The sequence below is a fragment of the Pseudophryne corroboree genome, chromosome 8 (genome assembly GCF_028390025.1).
Source record: "Pseudophryne corroboree isolate aPseCor3 chromosome 8, aPseCor3.hap2, whole genome shotgun sequence".
In the NCBI taxonomy this organism is placed as follows: domain Eukaryota; kingdom Metazoa; phylum Chordata; class Amphibia; order Anura; family Myobatrachidae; genus Pseudophryne; species Pseudophryne corroboree.
Genome location: NC_086451.1, coordinates 360,635,851 through 360,652,958, shown reverse-complemented (window position 1 = coordinate 360,652,958; position 17,108 = coordinate 360,635,851). Strand labels below are relative to the sequence as shown.

The following is a 17,108-nucleotide window of genomic DNA, read 5'->3' as shown; positions in this document are numbered from 1 at the left end:
CAGTGCACACCACCTGACCTAGTAAAGCTTTACTTTTTTGTGCCCTGTCTCCTGCGGAGCCGCTATTCCCCATGGTCCTTTCAGGAACCCCAGCATCCACTACGGACTCCGAGAAATAGAATTATCGGTAAGTAAATTCTTATTATTAATGGTGTCCTTTGTTTTAACCTAAATGTGTGCAATAATTATCATCCAAAGTTACGCAGAAATCTTAAAGCTTTTGGTTTGTGAGTCTGCAGTAAATGTTCAAACGAATGTATGCGGTGATGGTTGGATTATTGTGGGGCGGACAATGATCTGTTTTCCTTGCCGTTTCACAGGACGTACAGTTTTCTTGTGGTGTAAGGAACAATCCTGTACAAGATGGGTAGAATTAAGTAAAATGGGAAATCCTCTATTGAGTGATCTTCCTTTTATGAGTTGTTCTGTGAGGGATCTGGAGGCATCTGTTTTGTAGGGGTCTGCTATGATATCCCGGCTGTCATGGTCCTGGGGCCCAGCATACCGGCGCTGGGATCCTGGCAGTGGGCTGAGTGCAAAAGAGACCTTTGCTGGCACGGTTGCGCGCTACGCGAGCCACGCTATTTATACTCTCTTCAGGGGTGTCGTGAACACCCCAAGAGGGAGAATAGTTGTCTGGGGATCCTGGCGCCGGTATGCTGAGCACTGGGATCCCGACAGCCGGGATATGGAATGCTTCCCGTTTTGTAGTGCTCTGCTTTGACAACTAATGAAATGTTCACATTTAGTTGTAGTAGAGGCCGAAATGTAATATGTTGCTGCATTCTTCGTGACATGCTTTAACCTGTAGTATTGTCATATAGAACTGATTGATCTGTACACACATTTCTGATTTTTCTTCCCAGTATTACATTTTATATGCTGGATAGGCTAAACCAGGTAGTGTTAATGTCCAAGTAGGTTTTAGACACAGCAGGTGTTAAAACTGAATGTGAGACAGAATTGTGCCAGAACTGTGGGCGGGCAGGAGAGAATAACTGTGAGCTGATTACTTCATCCTGAGCGCTCTTCCATTGGCAACTAGGTGCCGAATCTGCCAAATGACTGGCTTGCTGCAAGTCCAAACATCAGATGTGGTTCATACATGGGAGCTCCATGAATAATTGTCATTTACTCACCAGTAAGCCGCTACATGACCTGATGCTTTTAAGTCTCTGCAATGACCTTTCAACAATGTGTGGTACATTTTTTAGTTTTGTGCGTCTGTGTATTGCGGTGATTACACAGCAATGTGAGAAAACTGTCCCTGTTTAATATGTAATGTGTATGTGTTCTCTTTTCAGTGGACCTTCCGGAGATCATTCACAATTGTCCCCATGTAATTGGCAGGTAAGGAATATATATGGTGAATTGGATGGCAAACGCTATATGCTTATAGCTGTAAGTTAGACTGTGGTTGGGATTGTCGTAGACCCAGATTAGCTAAACAACAATGCCAACAACTGTGCTGCTTGTTGTGATGAACCCTCCAAAATCAATAGAAAATATGGCTTTGGCAAAGATTATTTTTGCACATAGTGCCAATTCTCTAAGCTTTTGTCCAAGCGGTGCACCAAGGCATCTATCCCAGCATAGAAGAGATCAGTGTCAAGCACCTGAAGCCAGGACATGATGTTTTGCTGAACTTCTGTTGCAAATCACCTTCCACCCAGGTGCTTCTGCAGTACTCCAAAGAGATGGAAATCATTTGATACATGGTCAGGGCTGTAGGGAGGATGGTCTAGTACCTCCCTATGGTAGCGCCATAACAACTCATGCGTGTGGTTGGCAGAGTGTGGCCTGATGTGAATGTGCAGCAATATGATGCCTGTTTGCCGCAACCCAGGTTGTTTTCGGCAAATTGCCCTTTGCAACTGCCTCAATGTGAACTTCTGTGAGTTGCGTCTGCACCCATCGTGAACACTTTCCTGTACCCCAGTTGCTCATGAACAATGCTGTGCACAGTACACACAAAGATGTTAATTTCATCAACAATAAAATGGGTCTGCCCTCCTGAACCAGACCTTCAGTGCGGTACAAATTGTCATCTGTGGTGGACATGATTGGCTCATCTTAATGGTCTGTCCGACCAGTATCAATGGCAGTGCACCAAACCCAAACCTGTTTTCTTGACATGATGTTATCACCGTACACCTAGACAAGTTGCCAATGAATTTCAGCTGCTGATGTTCCCTTTGGACACAGAAATCTGATCACCCTGTGCACCTCAATGTCTGACCATCTTTCCGCCAGCCTCACTGTCCTACAACTGATGTTGGGACAGTATGAGTGATATGAGGCGCAATCTGGTTACCGCGAGGGGAAGCAGTGGTCTACCTGCTCTGGATGGAAATTAGAATGAATTAAAGAACATTACACATGTGAGAGGTCTTATTAACTTACTTATTGCACCACCCTCGTACATCTTTGCACTAGATATGAAAATTGCAAAGATGCCCTAAAACTAGATATTGGCTTTTTCTCTCACATTCATATAATGTCTAATTCTACAGGAAGGAGAGAGAGACCGGATTAGTGAGCATGGATGGTCAGCAGCTGAGTACGCAGTTTGGCAAACAGAGGAGAGACGGAGATCTAAGCAGACGAGGAAAGAGTATTTCAAGGTAACAAGGTTCTTTCATTTGGTGTGTAAGTGCTGTGTAAGATGTCTGGCCACATTTATTGTAAAACTAGTCACCAGGTACAATGTTAGGAACCAGCAAATGTATAACATTTGCAGTTCTCTGTTTATGGAGATTAATTAAAATGATCCAAATAGGCATATTATATTGTATTAAATAGCCCAAATTGTCTGCATACTCACTGATGTCTAACCTTGCTCTGGGGGAGCTATCTGCGCTCACACAAAACAGTTTGGCCAGACCTTAGGCTCCATGTCTGTTATCTGTATGGCAATAACAATTCACAGTTGCAGTGTGGACATTGTTAAAATGTTGACAATGTGTTGACATAAATTAACTATACATAAATGTACCCCCCCCCCCCCCCCAAAACAAAATTCTTCTTTATCTCTGCACCTTGCAGATAACAACCCCACGGCAGTGTTTCCCAACTCCAGTCCCCAGGGAACCCCAACAGTGCACAGCAGGAATGGCCAACCTGTGGCTCTCCAGCTGTTGTGAAACTACACATCCCAGCATGCCCTGCCACAGTTTTGCTATTTGGTAATCCTAAAACTGTGGCAGGGCATTCTGGGTTGTGTAGTTTCACAACAGCTGGAGAGCCACAGGTATTACTGTACAGTTATTTACAGTATATAGCGTACACATATTCCGCAGCGCTTTACAGAGAATAATTGTTCATACACATCAGTCCCTGCCCCAGTGGAGCTTACAATCTATGTTCCCTACCACATGTACTCGTACACACATTCACACTAGGGTTAATTTTGTTGGGTGCTAATTAACCTACCAGTATATTTTTGGTTTGTGGGAGGAAACCTATGCAAGTACGGGGAGAATATACAAACTCCACACAGTTAGGGCCATGGTGGGAATTGAACCCACCAACCCACTAACCATTACACCATCCGTACTGCTAACTTTGCTCATTCCTCAATGAGGTTTAAGGAAATATGAGCAATGTTTTTACTAGCAATATCCCATGGGGTCTCATCAAGTAAAATTCCTTAATTTAATCTGGTCTTGATTGCCTAAAAGAGCAATGGCATTCCTGAACACTTAACCTGCACAATCTGGGATAGTCAGCCACTGTTAATGGGAAAAGAAGCATTATGCAGTGACATACACTCCTCTCTTGTATAATGATTAAAGGTTTTCATACGGGAACAAAACACAAAGCCATTGTTTAATTACATGTACTAGTTTTGTTTTGTTTTTACCCCTGACAGATTATACAAAATGTTAGTCATTGAACTGTACATTTGTGCAAAGGGGAAAAATCTGCCTATCTACAAAACATCATAAGGCACTTTTATTGAAATGCTGATAAAAGATTTACATACAAGTTGTCCTTTACAAAGGTCTGCTTTTCACAGATTGCTGTGGAGCATAACAACCTTAAATGCAAACATTCAATATTATGCAACATACAATGAATTCAAGGAGCACTGGGCAAAAATATTATTTTTTATCAGCATTCATAAGTAGCTGAAAAAGTTCATACACCCATCATTTGGTATATAATAGCTGAACACATTCTCTTTTGGATGTTGCGACGTTTGAGTCCGTATCACAGAAATTTCTCTATCGTCCTAGTGGATGCTGGGGTTCCTGAAAGGACCATGGGGAATAGCGGCTCCGCAGGAGACAGGGCACAAAAGTAAAGCTTTCCGATCAGGTGGTGTGCACTGGCTCCTCCCCCTATGACCCTCCTCCAAGCCAGTTAGATTTTTGTGCCCGGCCGAGAAGGGTGCAATCTAGGTGGCTCTCCTAAAGAGCTGCTTAGAAAAGTTTAGCTTAGGTTTTTTACTTTACAGTGAGTCCTGCTGGCAACAGGATCACTGCAACGAGGGACTTAGGGGAGAAGAAGTGAACTCACCTGCGTGCAGGATGGATTGGCTTCTTGGCTACTGGACATCAGCTCCAGAGGGACCATCACAGGTACAGCCTGGATGGTCACCGGAGCCTTGCCGCCGGCCCCCTTGCAGATGCTGAAGTAAGAAGAGGTCCAGAATCGGCGGCAGAAGACTCCTCAGTCTTCTAAAGGTAGCGCACAGCACTGCAGCTGTGCGCCATTTTCCTCTCAGCACACTTCACACGGCAGTCACTGAGGGTGCAGGGCGCTGGGAGGGGGGCGCCCTGGGAGGCAAATGAATACCTATTTTGGCTAAAAATACCTCACATATAGCCTCCGGAGGCTATATGGAGATATTTAACCCCTGCCAGAATCCGTTAAGAGCGGGAGACGAGGCCGCCGAAAAAGGGGCGGGGCCTATCTCCTCAGCACACAGCGCCATTTTCCCTCACAGAAAGGCTGGAGGGAAGGCTCCCAGGCTCTCCCCTGCACTGCACTACAGAAACAGGGTTAAAACAGAGAGGGGGGGCACTAATTTGGCGTTAGAAATATATAAAAAATGCTATAAGGGAAAACACTTATATAAGGTTGTCCCTATATAATTATGGCGTTTTTGGTGTGTGCTGGCAAACTCTCCCTCTGTCTCTCCAAAGGGCTAGTGGGTCCTGTCCTCTATCAGAGCATTCCCTGTGTGTGTGCTGTGTGTCGGTACGTGTGTGTCGACATGTAGGAGGACGATGTTGGTGAGGAGGCGGAGCAATTGCCTGTAATGGTGATGTCACTCTCTAGGGAGTCGACACCGGAATGGATGGCTTATTTAGGGAATTACGTGATAATGTCAACACGCTGCAAGGTCGGTTGACGACATGAGACGGCCGACAAACAATTAGTACCGGTCCAGACGTCTCAAAAACACCGTCAGGGGTTTTTAAAACGCCCGTTTACTTTAGTCGGTCGACACAGACACAGACAGGGACACTGAATCCAGTGTCGACGGTGAATAAACAAACGTATTCCTTATTAGGGCCACACGTTAAAGGCAATGAAGGAGGTGTTACATATTTCTGATACTACAAGTACCACAAAAGAGGGTATTATGTGGGATGTGAAAAAACTACCATAGTTTTTCCTGAATCAGATAAATTAAATAAAGTGTGTGATGATGCGTGGGTTCCCCCCGATAGAAAATTATGGGCGGTATACCCTTTCCCGCCAGAAGTTAGGGCGCGTTGGGAAACACCCCTTAGGGTGGATAAGGCGCTCACACGCTTATCAAAACAAGTGGCGGTACCGTCTATAGATCGGGCCGTCCTCAAGGACCAGCTGACAGGAGGCTGGAAAATATCATAAAAAGTATATACACACATACTGGTGTTATACTGCGACCAGCGATCGCCTCAGCCTGGATGTGCAGAGCTGGGGTGGCTTGGTCGGATTCCCTGACTAAAAATATTGATACCCTTGACAGGGACAGTATTTTATTGACTATAGAGCATTTAAAGGATGCATTTCTATATATGCGAGATGCACAGAGAGATATTTGCACTCTGGCATCAAGAGTAAATGCGATGTCCATAACTGCCAGAAGATGTTATGGACACGACAGTGGTCAGGTGATGCAGATTCCAAACGGCACAAAGGTGTATTGCCGTATAAAGGAAGAGGAGTTATTTGGGGTCGGTCCATCGGATCTGGTGGCCACGGCAACTGCTGGAAAATCCACCGTTTTTACCCTAAGTCACATCTCTGCAGAAAAAGACACCGTCTTTTCAGCCTCAGTCCTTTCGTCCCTATAAGATCATATCTGCCCAGGGATAGAGGAAAGGGAAGAAGACTGCAGCAGGCAGCCCATTCCCAGGAACAGAAGCGTTCCACCGCTTCTGACAAGTTCTCAGCATGGCGCTGAGACCGTACAGGACCCCTGGATCCTACAAGTAGTATCCCAGGGGTACAGATTGGAATGTCGAAAAGGCTCCTGAAGTCTGCTTTACCAAGGTCTCCCTCCGACAAGGAGGCAGTATGGGAAAAAATTCACAAGCTGTATTCCCAGCAGGTGATAATTAAATTACCCCTCCTACTACAAGAAAAGGGGTATTATTCCACACTATATTGTGGTACTGAAGCCAGAAGGCTAGGTGAGACTTATTCTAAAAAAATTTTTGAACACTTACAAGGGTTCAAATCAAGATGGAGTCACTCAGAGCAGTGATAACGAACCAGGAAGAAGGGGACTATATAGTGTCCCGGGACATCAGGGATGCTTACCTCTATGTCCCAAATTTGCCCTTCTCACTAAGGGTACCTCAGGTTCGTGGTGCAGAACTGTCACTATCAGTTTCAGACGCTGCCGTTTGGATTGTCCACGGCACCCCGGGTCTTTACCAAGGTAATGGCCGAAATGATGATTCTTCTTCGAAGAAAAGGCGTCTTAATTATCCCTTACTTGGACGATCTCCTGATAAGGGCATAGTCCAGGGAACAGTTGGAGGTCGGAGTAGCACTATCTAGGATACTGCTACAACAGCACGGGTGGATTCTAAATATTCCAAAATCGCAGCTGATCCCGACGACACGTCTGCTGTGCCTAGGGATGATTCTGGACACAGTCCAGAAAAAGGTGTTTCTCCCGGAAGAGAAAGCCAGGGAGTTATCCGAGCTAGTCAGGAACCTCCTAAAAACAGTGCATCATTGCACAAGGGTCCTGGTAAAAATGGTGGCTTCCTACGAAGCAATTCCATTCGGCAGATTTCACGCAAGAACTTTTCAGTGGGATCTGCTGGACAAATGGTCCGGATCGCATCTTCAGATGCATCAGCGGATAACCCTATATCCAAGGACAAGGGTGTCTCTCCTGTGGTGGTTATAGAGTGCTCATCTTCTAGAGGGCCGCAGATTCGGCATTCAGGATTGGATGCTGGTGACCACGGAGCCCAGCCCGAGAGGCTGGGGAGCAGTCACACAAGGAAAAAATTTCCAGGGAGTGTGATCAAGTCTGGAGACTTTTCTCCACATAAATATACTGGAGCTAAGGGTAAATTTATAATGCTCTAAGCTTAGCAAGACCTCTGCTTCAAGGTCAGCCGGTATTGATCCAGTGGGAAAAACATCACGGCAGTCGCCCACGTAAACAGACAGGGCGACACAAGAAGCAGGAGGGCAATGGCAAAAACTGCAAGGACTTTTCGCTGGGCGGAAAATCATGTGATAGCACTGTCAGCAGTGTTTCATCCCGGGAATGGAAACTGGGAAGCAGACTTCCTCAGCAGGCACGACCTCCACCCGGGAGAGTGGAAACTTCATCGGGAAGTTTTTTCCACATGATTGTAAACCGTTGGGAAATACCAAAGGTGGACATGATGGCGTCCCGTCTGAACAAAAAACGGGACAGGTATTGCGCCAGGTCAAGAGACCCTCAGGCAATAGCTGTGGACGTTCTGGTAACACCGTGGGTGTACCAGTCGGTGTATGTGTTCCCTCCTCTGCTTCTCATACCTAAGGTGCTGAGAATTATAAGACGTAGAGGAGTAAGAACTATACTCATGGCTCCGGATTGGCCAAGAAGGACTTGGTACCCGGAACTTCAAGAGATGCTTACAGAGGTCTTATGGCCTCTGCCGCTAAGAAGGGACTTGCTTCAGCAAGTACCATGTCTGTTCCAAGACTTACCGCAGCTGCGTTTTGTCGGCATGGCGGTGGAAAGCCGGATCCTAAGGGAAAAAGGCATTCCGGAAGAGGTCATTCCTACCCTGGTCAAAGCCAGAAAGGAGGTGACCGCACAACATTATCACCACATGTGGCGAAAATATGTTGCGTGGTGTGAGGCCAGGAAGGCCCCACAAAGAAATTTCAACTCGGTCGTTTCCTGCATTTCCTGCAAACAGGAGTGTCTATGGGCCTCAAATTGGGGTCCATTAAGGTTCAAATTTCGGCCCTGTCGATTTTCTTCCAGAAAGAATTGGCTTCAGTTCCTGAAGTCCAGAAGTTTGTCAAGGGAGTATTGCATATACAACCCCCTTTTGTGCCTCCAGTGGCACTGTGGGATCTCAACGTAGTTCTGGGATTCCTCAAATCACATTGGTTTAAAACCAGTCAAATCTGTGGATTTGAAGCATCTCACATGAAAAGTGACCATGCTCTTGGCCCTGGCCTGGACCAGGCGAGTGTCAAATTGGTGGTTTTTTCTCAAAAAAGCCCATATCTGTTTGTCCATTCGGACAGGGCAGAGCTGCGGACTCGTCCCCAGTTCTCTCCCTAAGGTGGTGTCAGTGTTTCACCTGAACCAGCTTATTATGGTGCCTTGCACCTACTAGGGACTTGGAGGACTCCAAGTTGCTAGATGTTGTCAGGGCCCTGAAAATATGTTCCAGGACGGCTGGAGTCAGGAAAACTGACTTGCTGTTATCCTGTATGCACCCAACAAACTGGGTGCTCTTGCTTCTAAGCAGACTATTGCTAGTTGGATGTGTAATACAATTCAGCTTGCACATTCTGTGGCAGGCCTGCCACAGCCAAAATATGTAAATGCCCATTCCACAAGGAAGGTGGGCTCATCTTGGGCGGCTGCCCGAGGGGTCTCGGCTTTACAACTTTGCCGAGCAGCTACTTGGTCAGGGGCAAACACGTTTGCTAAATTCTACAAATTTGATACCCTGGCTGAGGAGGACCTGGAGTTCTCTCATTCGGTGCTGCAGAGTCATCCGCACTCTCCCGCCCGTTTGGGAGCTTTGGTATAATCCCCATGGTCCTTTCAGGAACCCCAGCATCCACTAGGACGATAGAGAAAATAAGAATTTACTTACCGATAATTCTATTTCTCGGAGTCCGTAGTGGATGCTGGGCGCCCATCCCAAGTGCGGATTATCTGCAATACTTGTACATAGTTACAAAAATCGGGTTATTATTGTTGTGAGCCATCTTTTCAGAGGCTCCGCTGTTATCATACTGTTAACTGGGTTTAGATCACAAGTTGTACGGTGTGATTGGTGTGGCTGGTATGAGTCTTACCCGGGATTTAAAATTCCTCCCTTATTGTGTACGCTCGTCCGGGCACAGTACCTAACTGGCTTGGAGGAGGGTCATAGGGGGAGGAGCCAGTGCACACCACCTGATCGGAAAGCTTTACTTTTGTGCCCTGTCTCCTGCGGAGCCGCTATTCCCCATGGTCCTTTCAGGAACCCCAGCATCCACTACGGACTCCGAGAAATAGAATTATCGGTAAGTAAATTCTTATTATTTGCTCCACCTGTGAATCTTTTATGTCATCTGGAAGTGAATACACTAACTAGAAGATCTGTAAACATGCATTATTGGGGATCTCTGAGGACTGAAATTAGGAAATATAGCCTTACAGTATACCTGGATATAGAGGGCAAGAACAAGATTCTACATATGACAGCCAGCACCCCCTTATGGTGTGATTTATATTTCTTAAATTGTTACATTGTCTGCTTTACTGTCATTTTACTGCTAGTATGTTTTTGTTGTTTGTTTGGATTGTTTTTACCATCAACAATGTTTATGAATCTCAGTACGGTGTAATCTGGAACAATATATCTGTATCTGATAATGACAGTAGGTGGCAGTGTTGGTACATTCCCCATGTATATTGTATATTATATAGTTGTACAATCCTAAAATATGTAGTTTAAAAAAAATATATATATATTTATTCGGACCCTACCCAGCACCCCCCCCCCCCCCCCCCGCACCCTCTCCCCCCTTCTAATCTACGTGAAATTGACATATATCCAGTACATTTCATTTCTTTACCTGTTACTGCCAAACTTATTGGGGGTGACCTAAATTGTCACTGTTCAGTTTGTGGAAGGTGATTTTACCTAAAGGCTAAATAAATGTCACTCCATAAACTTTGTAAATTATCGAAAAGAACTGTGGAAGCAATAAAGCGGAATTTTAAATTTTCTCTGGATGATGCAATTTAACAGGAGGCCCTAGAAAATTGATGCTCCATAACTCTCATATTCTAATTAATGCTTCCTTTAACAATAATAAGTCACAAATGCATTAAGGCAGGGGAACCTGCTGGTTCAGGACACATTAATACTTTGTCATGGATGCATGTATTGGTTACAGAAGACCATAAGGCTAATAAGGACTGATACTATAGCAATACCAGGTATAGTAGTTCTCATGTGTGGCCCAGAACGAGAACAGTAACCAAAATGTGCTGTATAAGTAATCATGCTTGTAAGTATGAGTAGAAGATGTCTGTTGGTGTGATCATCTTCTAACAACGTTGCCAGTCAGCTACTCAGCACATGTGCATGATAACTGCAACTCCTCATACATTAATACAGTGGTGTGTGTCGCGCTGTGTGTGTGTGTGTGTGTGTGTGTGTGGCATCGCGCTCTGTGTGTGTGTGTGGCGTCGCGCTCTGTGTGTGTCGTGATCTGTGATGCTCTGCAGGTGCTTTGGACGTTAGCTAGCCATACCTTTTACCAATAATAGAGACACCTTTTTATCTACAAAGACACATATACTCATACAACAGTGAAAGCCGGAGTAGCTGTATAACCATTTGTATAATTACTGTATGACCGCTCTGCCCTTACGGTACTGTTCTGTCTCCATTACCTGGATCTTGACATATAACATTTATCATCAAGCGCAGTGCTGTGACATATTGCTAATTTAATTTCCCTCAGACAGCAGAGTCTAGGTGTCTGTACAGATATGGGAACTGTGGTATTAAGAAATGTAATTTTTCTAATTTCTCTCTGGTTTTGTGCATTTTTTTTTCTTGTTCTACCTGATATCACCCGCAACCCAGCGCACACCGGCCTAACACGCTGCATTGGGGTTATCTCCTCCCATTTCTCTCCTACTGTCTCCTTTTTGATGCTCTGTATTAACTGTTTCTTAATCTTTATTTTAATACATACATCTTTGCTGCAGTCACACCAAACAGCTACTCCTGGCACACCAGGTCATGTGAGACTCTTCTAGTGTTGTGCGTCTTTTTTTTTTCCTTCTTCTTTTTTACCTTATATGCGTTTTAGTCCCAGTGCGACTAGTACAGAGGAGGAGCCGTGCTGATTCATTTGATATGACACTTGTATATTGTGTGCGACGGAGTCCCTGAATCTGTACATGAAGCACTACAATGTAGCAGCCACAGCTTTTATCCATTACATGATCTGTTCTGCTCTGTATACAGACTGTCACAATATATGTGTCATATATCAAATGAATCAGTACGGTTGTCTTGTGCATCCTAGCCACATTGCTTTGCATCTAAAATGCATTTTCGGCAAAAGAAAACCTACCGACGTTCGCAGAGTGTTGCACAGTAGCTGGCGGCTCACTCACACCAGGCATCTCGCACTGCATGGCTTATTGAGGCTGGAGCTAGGAGGACACATCTGTATATTCAGACTTATACTATGATGTAGTGCACAGAGTTTGTAAATATAATATTAAAATGACTTATGTGATAACTCAAACGCTCTATTTTTTTGTATCTTTTTAAGGTCAGGGAATCTGGTTTTAGATTTATTATTTTCATGTTATGACAGTCACCTAATCTCCCCATGTTTCATAAGAGAGTTAAATAAATGGTAACAAACTGATAACCCCTAATCATGACCATGCAGTACCCAATTCCACCTCTCCTCCTATCCGTCACCATCTCCATCACACTGGTCCAGCCGCTGACCTGGGATCAAACATTTGAACACATGCGACACAGAGCTAATTTTATATTATGTATTTCATGTAATTCTATTGGTTTGTTGAAAATGAACCTTTCTCAGAATCTTTTCTTGATCACAGTTATATGAGCTGGGGTTTAAGTAAATTCAGACATTCTATATTATCTACAGTAATGGCACGTCTCAAGTTATTATAGTTTTGTTAAGTAGGGGTTTCATTTACAAAATACATTTACCGTATATACTCGAGTATAAGTCGACCCGAATATAAGCCGAGGAACCTAATTTTACCACAAAAACCTGGGAAAACTTATTGACTCGAGTATAAGCCTAGGGTGGGAAATGCAGCTCTAGCCGTACACAGCCCTCATAGTGCCAGATATGCCCTCATACTGCCAGATATGCCCCCACAGTGCCAGATATGCCCTCATACTGCCAGATATGCCCCCACAGTGCCAGATATGCCCTCATACTGCCAGATATGCCCCCACAGTGCCAGATATGTCCTCATACTGCCAGATATGCCCCCACAGTGCCAGATATGCCCCCACAGTGCCAGATATGCCCCCACAGTGCCAGATAGGCCCTCATACTGCCAGATATGCCCCACAGTGCCTGATGTGCCAGATATGCCCTCATGCTGCCAAATATGCCCCACAGTGTCAGATATGCAAGATATGCCCTCATGCTGCCAGATGTGCCCCTCATGCTGCTGCCAGATATGCCCCTCATGCTGCTGCCAGATATGCCCCTCATGCTGCTGCCAGATATGCCTCTCATGCTGCTGCCAGATATGCCCCTCATGCTGCTGCCAGATATGCCCCCTCCCCAAGTGCCAAATATGCTCCCCCAGTACTCCGTCGATCCCGCGCTGTCTTCTGAAGGAGGGACACACAGCGCACGGCTCTCCTGTGTCCCTCCTGCATCTCCGGCGGCCGCGGCGGGTCTATTAAAGGAAGTGCCGGTTCGTGATCAGAGGTCACGAACGGGTACTTCCTTTAATAGACCCGCCGCTGCCGCCGGAGATGCAGGAGGGACACAGGAGAGCCGCGCGCTGTGCGCTCCGTGTCCCTCCTTCACACTGCACTCCCTGTCACACTGCACTACCTGTCATTGTGCACTGACTCGAGTATAAGCCGAGGTGGCTTTTTCAGTACAAAAAAAAGTGCTGAAAAAGTCGGCTTATACTCGAGTATATACAGTACCTTAATTTCACAAAAGGTTGTTTCTGCCTGCATTTTTCATTAAACAAGTTTAAAGAAACATTGAACTTTGGGCAGAATATCTTACAAACTTCTAAGCTTTGCCCCCTAAACCTAGGTACACACTATACTATACAATAATTGTTTACATTTGCCAGTAATCAGATGCTCAGCCTGTTTCATGGTATGTTTTGTACAAATGATCGTTCCAGAGTTTTGAAGGATAAATTGGAAAAATCTTGGACACAAATACACTCATTTTAATCTGTTGGACAAGTGAGAAAATGTCTGCCTCAATCTCCTGATAGCGTGCATTGTGTGGGTATTCCCTATAATCTAACCATATTGCCCACGTTTTTTCAGCGTTTACGTCCTCCTCCTTGCAAATTCAGTATGTTTTTGCAGAAAATCTGTTATTTATAAAAAATAAATCTTTAAGTGTATAGCCTTTGATTTAACAAAGAATCACCCCGATTGCCGGGACGAAAAATTCGGACATGTTGTTCCAAGCTTAAGTCTTCACCTTCTTTGCCTATGTATTATTTAAAACCACCGCTGTATGAAAAGGCCAAAAAGTGCTAACAGTATGAAAATAGGGTTTTCTCTTATGTCCTAGAGGATACTGGGGATCCATTTAGTACCATGGGGTATTGACGGGTCCACTACGAGCCATGGGCACTTTCAGAATTTGATAGTGTGTGCTGACTCCTCCCTCTATGCCCGTCCTACCAGACTCTGTTTAGAAAATGTGCCCGGAGGAGCCGGTCATGCTTATGGAAGCTCCTTAAGAGTTTTCTGCATTTCTTTTATCTGTTTGTTATTTTCAGGCAGGAGTGGATGGCACCTGCCTGCCTGCTTCGTGGGACTTAGTGGGGAGAACGGCCCAACCTCTTGAAGGGTTAATGGTCCCGTTCCCCGCTGACAGGACACTAGCTCCTGAGGGAACTATTCGCAAGCCCCACCACGGCAAGCATCCATTCCCGCAGCACGCCGCCACCCCTAACAAAGGCAGAAGAGTGGTGAGTACTAAGCCGGTGTCCCGGTTAGCGGGTCGCCTGCCATTATGGCGGCATGAGGGTACGGAGATGCACGGCTTCTACATGGGGCGGCTGGGTCTCCAGACTCTGTACACAGTGCAGATGCATAGCTTCTGAGGGGGCGAACTGAGTCTTAGTACACTGTACACAGTATCCACACTAGCAGACACAGACTTAGAAGGGATTTGACTCCATTTTAAGCACAAAATTACCTCAGCCAGTATAAAAAAGCGGGAAGACCGTGCACCATTGAGGGGGCGAGGCTTCACTATGAGCAGATCCAGCAGCTCAGCAGCGCCATTTTCCCTCTGCAGTGGACACAGATGTTTACTGACAGGGACGCGCAGCTCCTCCGGAGTGACTCCAGATTACCTCAGCGGTACCAGGGGGTCATAGCAGGGGGGGAGCGATTATTAGTGTACTGAATACCCAATCTGGGTACTTAGTCTGCAACCCTGCTAAGCTTGGAATTAGCAGTAAGGGTGCTGTGTGCTGGCTCCATACTATATCTGTGTCTCCATGGAGGGCTCTTTGTGGGTTAATTGTGCTTTTAACCTTTTTCCTGTGTGTGTGTGTGTGTGTGTGTGTGTGTGTGTGTGTGTGTGTGTGTGTGCTGTCACATTTACAATGTGTCAGGCAAAGAGTGTGTTTCATGTAAAGCAGAGTGTTCCTCTTCCCCAGGGGCTCACTACTGTGTACTCAGTGTAGTACACCTTCCCATGCTAGCGGGGCTGTGCCAGCATGGCTGGATTCCATTAAAGGAATGATTCCCAATATTTCTACTAAATTGTCCCGCAATGAGAAAGAGACTCAATACTTAAGACAGTCTATGGATGAGTTTATGAAAAGAGACTCGGTCCCCAAACCAGCGTCTCAAACCCTTGCCATTTGTCCGCAAAAACGTACACTGGCCCATATCTTGTAGTCTGACTCGGATGATGAAGGGTCAGACATGGAGGAGGGTGAGGTGGACTCACAGGTGGGGTAGGCTACTCTGTCACATGGAATAGAGGCTTTCATAGAGACTATCAGAGACGTCCTACAAATCCCTGATAAAGTAACAGAGGAGTGTGAGGAATCTTATTTTAATGTAAAAAAGTCAAAGGAACTTAATACCCTGTTTGAAGAACCGTGGGTTAATCCTGATAGGAAATTTCAAATCCCTAAGAGGTTACTCTCATCCTTTCCTTTTTCCCCTGAGAATAGAAAAAAATGTGAAAATCTACAGATAGTGGATGCATCAGTATCCAGGCTGTCACGAAAAATAGTATTGCCTGTTCCTTGTGCAGCCTTCCTGAAAGACACGGCTGATCGTAGAATTGAGACCACACTCAAATCCTTGTATACAGCTGCAGGGGTGGCCCAGAGACCCATTATAGCATGTGGGTGGATTACTAAAGGCATTGCTAAATGGTCGGGTAACCTAATTGAGGGGTTAGATTCCTAATCTCGGTGGGAGATTATTTTACTCCAGCAACATATACAAGACTCTGCAAATTTTATGGTGGAAGCCATAAAAGAAATAGGCTTGCATAATGCACCACTGCTATGGCAGTATCAGCACGCAGGGGCTTTTATGGCTACGCCAGTGGACGGCGGATGCGGACTCCAGGAAAGGCGTGGAAGGAGACGCCTTATTTGGAGGTGAACTAGACAAATGGATCTCCAAAGCGTCTGCGGGTAAGTCTGCATATCTTCCTTCCGCAGCTCCCCCAACCAAGAAGGCTTACTCAACTTCAAATTTACAATTCTTTCGGGCGGCCAAGTTTAAGGGCAGAACAAGAGGTTCTTCTACAGCCACTAGAGGCGCTAGAGGTAAACCACGCAAACCAGAAACTGACGGTTCTCAGGAACAGAGTTCAAGCTCTGCTTCCTCAAAGCCTTCAGCATGACGGTGGACCGCGATGCCTGGAAGACTGGCAGGTTGGAACTCGACTTAATTCTTCAGTCACATCTGGACAAGTTCGTGCCATGACCCCTGGGTCATAAATCTTATTTCTCAGGGCTACATACTGGAGTTCCAGGAGCACCCACCTCACAAAGTCTTCAAATCAGGCTTACCAGTTTCTCAAGAGGCAAGTATAACTTTACTGGACGCCATTCAAAAGCTGGTACAGACTCAGGTCATTGTTCCAGTTCCACCTCATCTGCAAAACAAGGGATGTTATTCCAACTTGTTTGTAGTACCGAAACCGGACGGTTCGGTAAGACCGATTTGGAACCTCAAGTCATTGAACCCATACTTATGAGTGTTCAAATTCAAGATGGAGTCTCTGAGAGCAGTGGTCTTAGGTCTGGAGGAGGTGGAATTCCTAGTGTCTCTGGATATCAAGGATGCGTACCTTCACATTCCGATCTGGCCGCCTCATCAGGCTTATCTATGGTTTGCACTGCAAGACTGTCACTACCAGTTCCAGTCCTGCCATTTGGTCTCTCCACCGCACCGAGGATTTTCACCAAGGTGATGGCAGAGATGATGTTTCTCCTCCGCAAACAGGGAGTGAACATAATTCCGTACCTGGACGATCTTCTGATAAAGGCGTTGTCCAGGAAGATGTTGTTCGACAGCATTGGTCTCTCAATCAGACTACTCCTGGATCACGGGTGGATTCTGAATCTTCTGAAATCTCACCTAGAGCCAACACGGAGTCTTCCATTCCTGGGAATGATACTGGACACAGAGTCGTAGAAAGTGTTCCTT

General features: G+C 45.6%; 1 protein-coding gene across 8 annotated transcripts in view; it reads left to right on the top strand.

The window, feature by feature from the left end:
- The window catches only part of LRCH2 (leucine rich repeats and calponin homology domain containing 2), a 337,409-nt gene that overhangs the window by 216,746 nt on the left and 103,555 nt on the right, over window positions 1-17,108 (top strand). For all 8 annotated transcript variants that reach the window (XR_010183107.1, XM_063937538.1, XM_063937536.1 and 5 more), the window contains 2 exons: window positions 1,305-1,350; window positions 2,514-2,624. Coding sequence is in view for 7 of the 8 variants with exons in the window: in XM_063937538.1 (XP_063793608.1) it covers window positions 1,305-1,350; window positions 2,514-2,624 (157 nt within the window). In the remaining variant the exon portion in view is untranslated. The remainder of the gene's footprint in view (window positions 1-1,304; window positions 1,351-2,513; window positions 2,625-17,108) is intronic.